General features: G+C 44.9%; 1 protein-coding gene across 1 annotated transcript; it reads right to left on the bottom strand.

Moving 5' to 3' along the window:
* Positions 1–274: 274 nt before the first annotated feature.
* Positions 275–564, bottom strand: LOC119339602 (40S ribosomal protein S21-like). The gene is made up of 2 exons (XM_037611592.1): positions 483–564; positions 275–401 (listed from the first exon to the last, which is right to left on the bottom strand). The coding sequence occupies exons 1-2, from the start codon at positions 530–532 to the stop codon at positions 275–277; spliced, it is 177 nt and encodes a 58-aa protein (XP_037467489.1). The 5' UTR covers positions 533–564.
* Positions 565–786: the final 222 nt, after the last annotated feature.

The raw sequence follows: 786 nt of genomic DNA on the forward strand, positions 1-786 counted from the left end.
ACAAAGATAATGGCTGAAAAATTACTCCAGTTTACACTCCTCTTCAGTACAGATTATAGCTAATGCAACATCATGGGAGCTGATGTCCAGGAGTATTTGCAAATGATATAGCATCATGGAGTAGGATAACATGTTTTAGCAGTACAGGTTATAGAGTAAGCAAGCAAGCAAGCAATCATGGGAGATAATGCTGCCAGTTAATATCAGCACATGACAAGACAAAAAGCATGGCATCAACACAAGCATCAGCAGCATACTAACACCTAAACTGATACTAAATTGATGGAGTCCCATCCAAGGTGGTGAAGCGGCCATCATAGAGGCCATTCTCATCAACGTGACCAATGATGATCTGGACAGAGGCGTGGTCCTTGGCCGTGATGATCCTGTTGGTGGCCGAGCTGCAAGAAGCAGAAGAAAATGATTAGCACACATCCACCAGTGCAAAACACACACCATCAGACTAAAGAGGGTGTGCATACCACTTCCTGGGGACGTAGAGGTCCACCATGTCACCCACCTCGTTCTGCATGGTGGAGGCTGGTGGGGGAGTGGCACAGCAACAACGACTGCAAATGGCAGAAACAGTTGTTGAGGCACAAACTAAGCACAAGAGGAAAGGTCATGGTTAGCCAGCCACAACCTTGTGTCTAAGAATCTAGTGACATCATTCAACAGAAATATTCTTATCAACCCTAACAAATGGCAGGAATCCATTGCTACTTAATTACGAAAATAGTAACAGGATCTGGGTCGCAAACTCGCGATTAACCACGAATCCAAGAG

The sequence above is a fragment of the Triticum dicoccoides genome, chromosome 7B (genome assembly GCF_002162155.2).
Source record: "Triticum dicoccoides isolate Atlit2015 ecotype Zavitan chromosome 7B, WEW_v2.0, whole genome shotgun sequence".
In the NCBI taxonomy this organism is placed as follows: domain Eukaryota; kingdom Viridiplantae; phylum Streptophyta; class Magnoliopsida; order Poales; family Poaceae; genus Triticum; species Triticum dicoccoides.

Excerpts from the sequence above, each read along its gene's own strand:
- LOC119339602 (XM_037611592.1), bottom strand. The coding sequence starts at position 532 with ATGCAGAACGAGGTGGGTGACATGGTGGACCTCTACGTCCCCAGGAAG. Across the intron at positions 402-482 it reads CTCTACGTCCCCAGGAAGTG|CTCGGCCACCAACAGGATCA; the intron begins GTATGCACACCC and ends TGCTTCTTGCAG.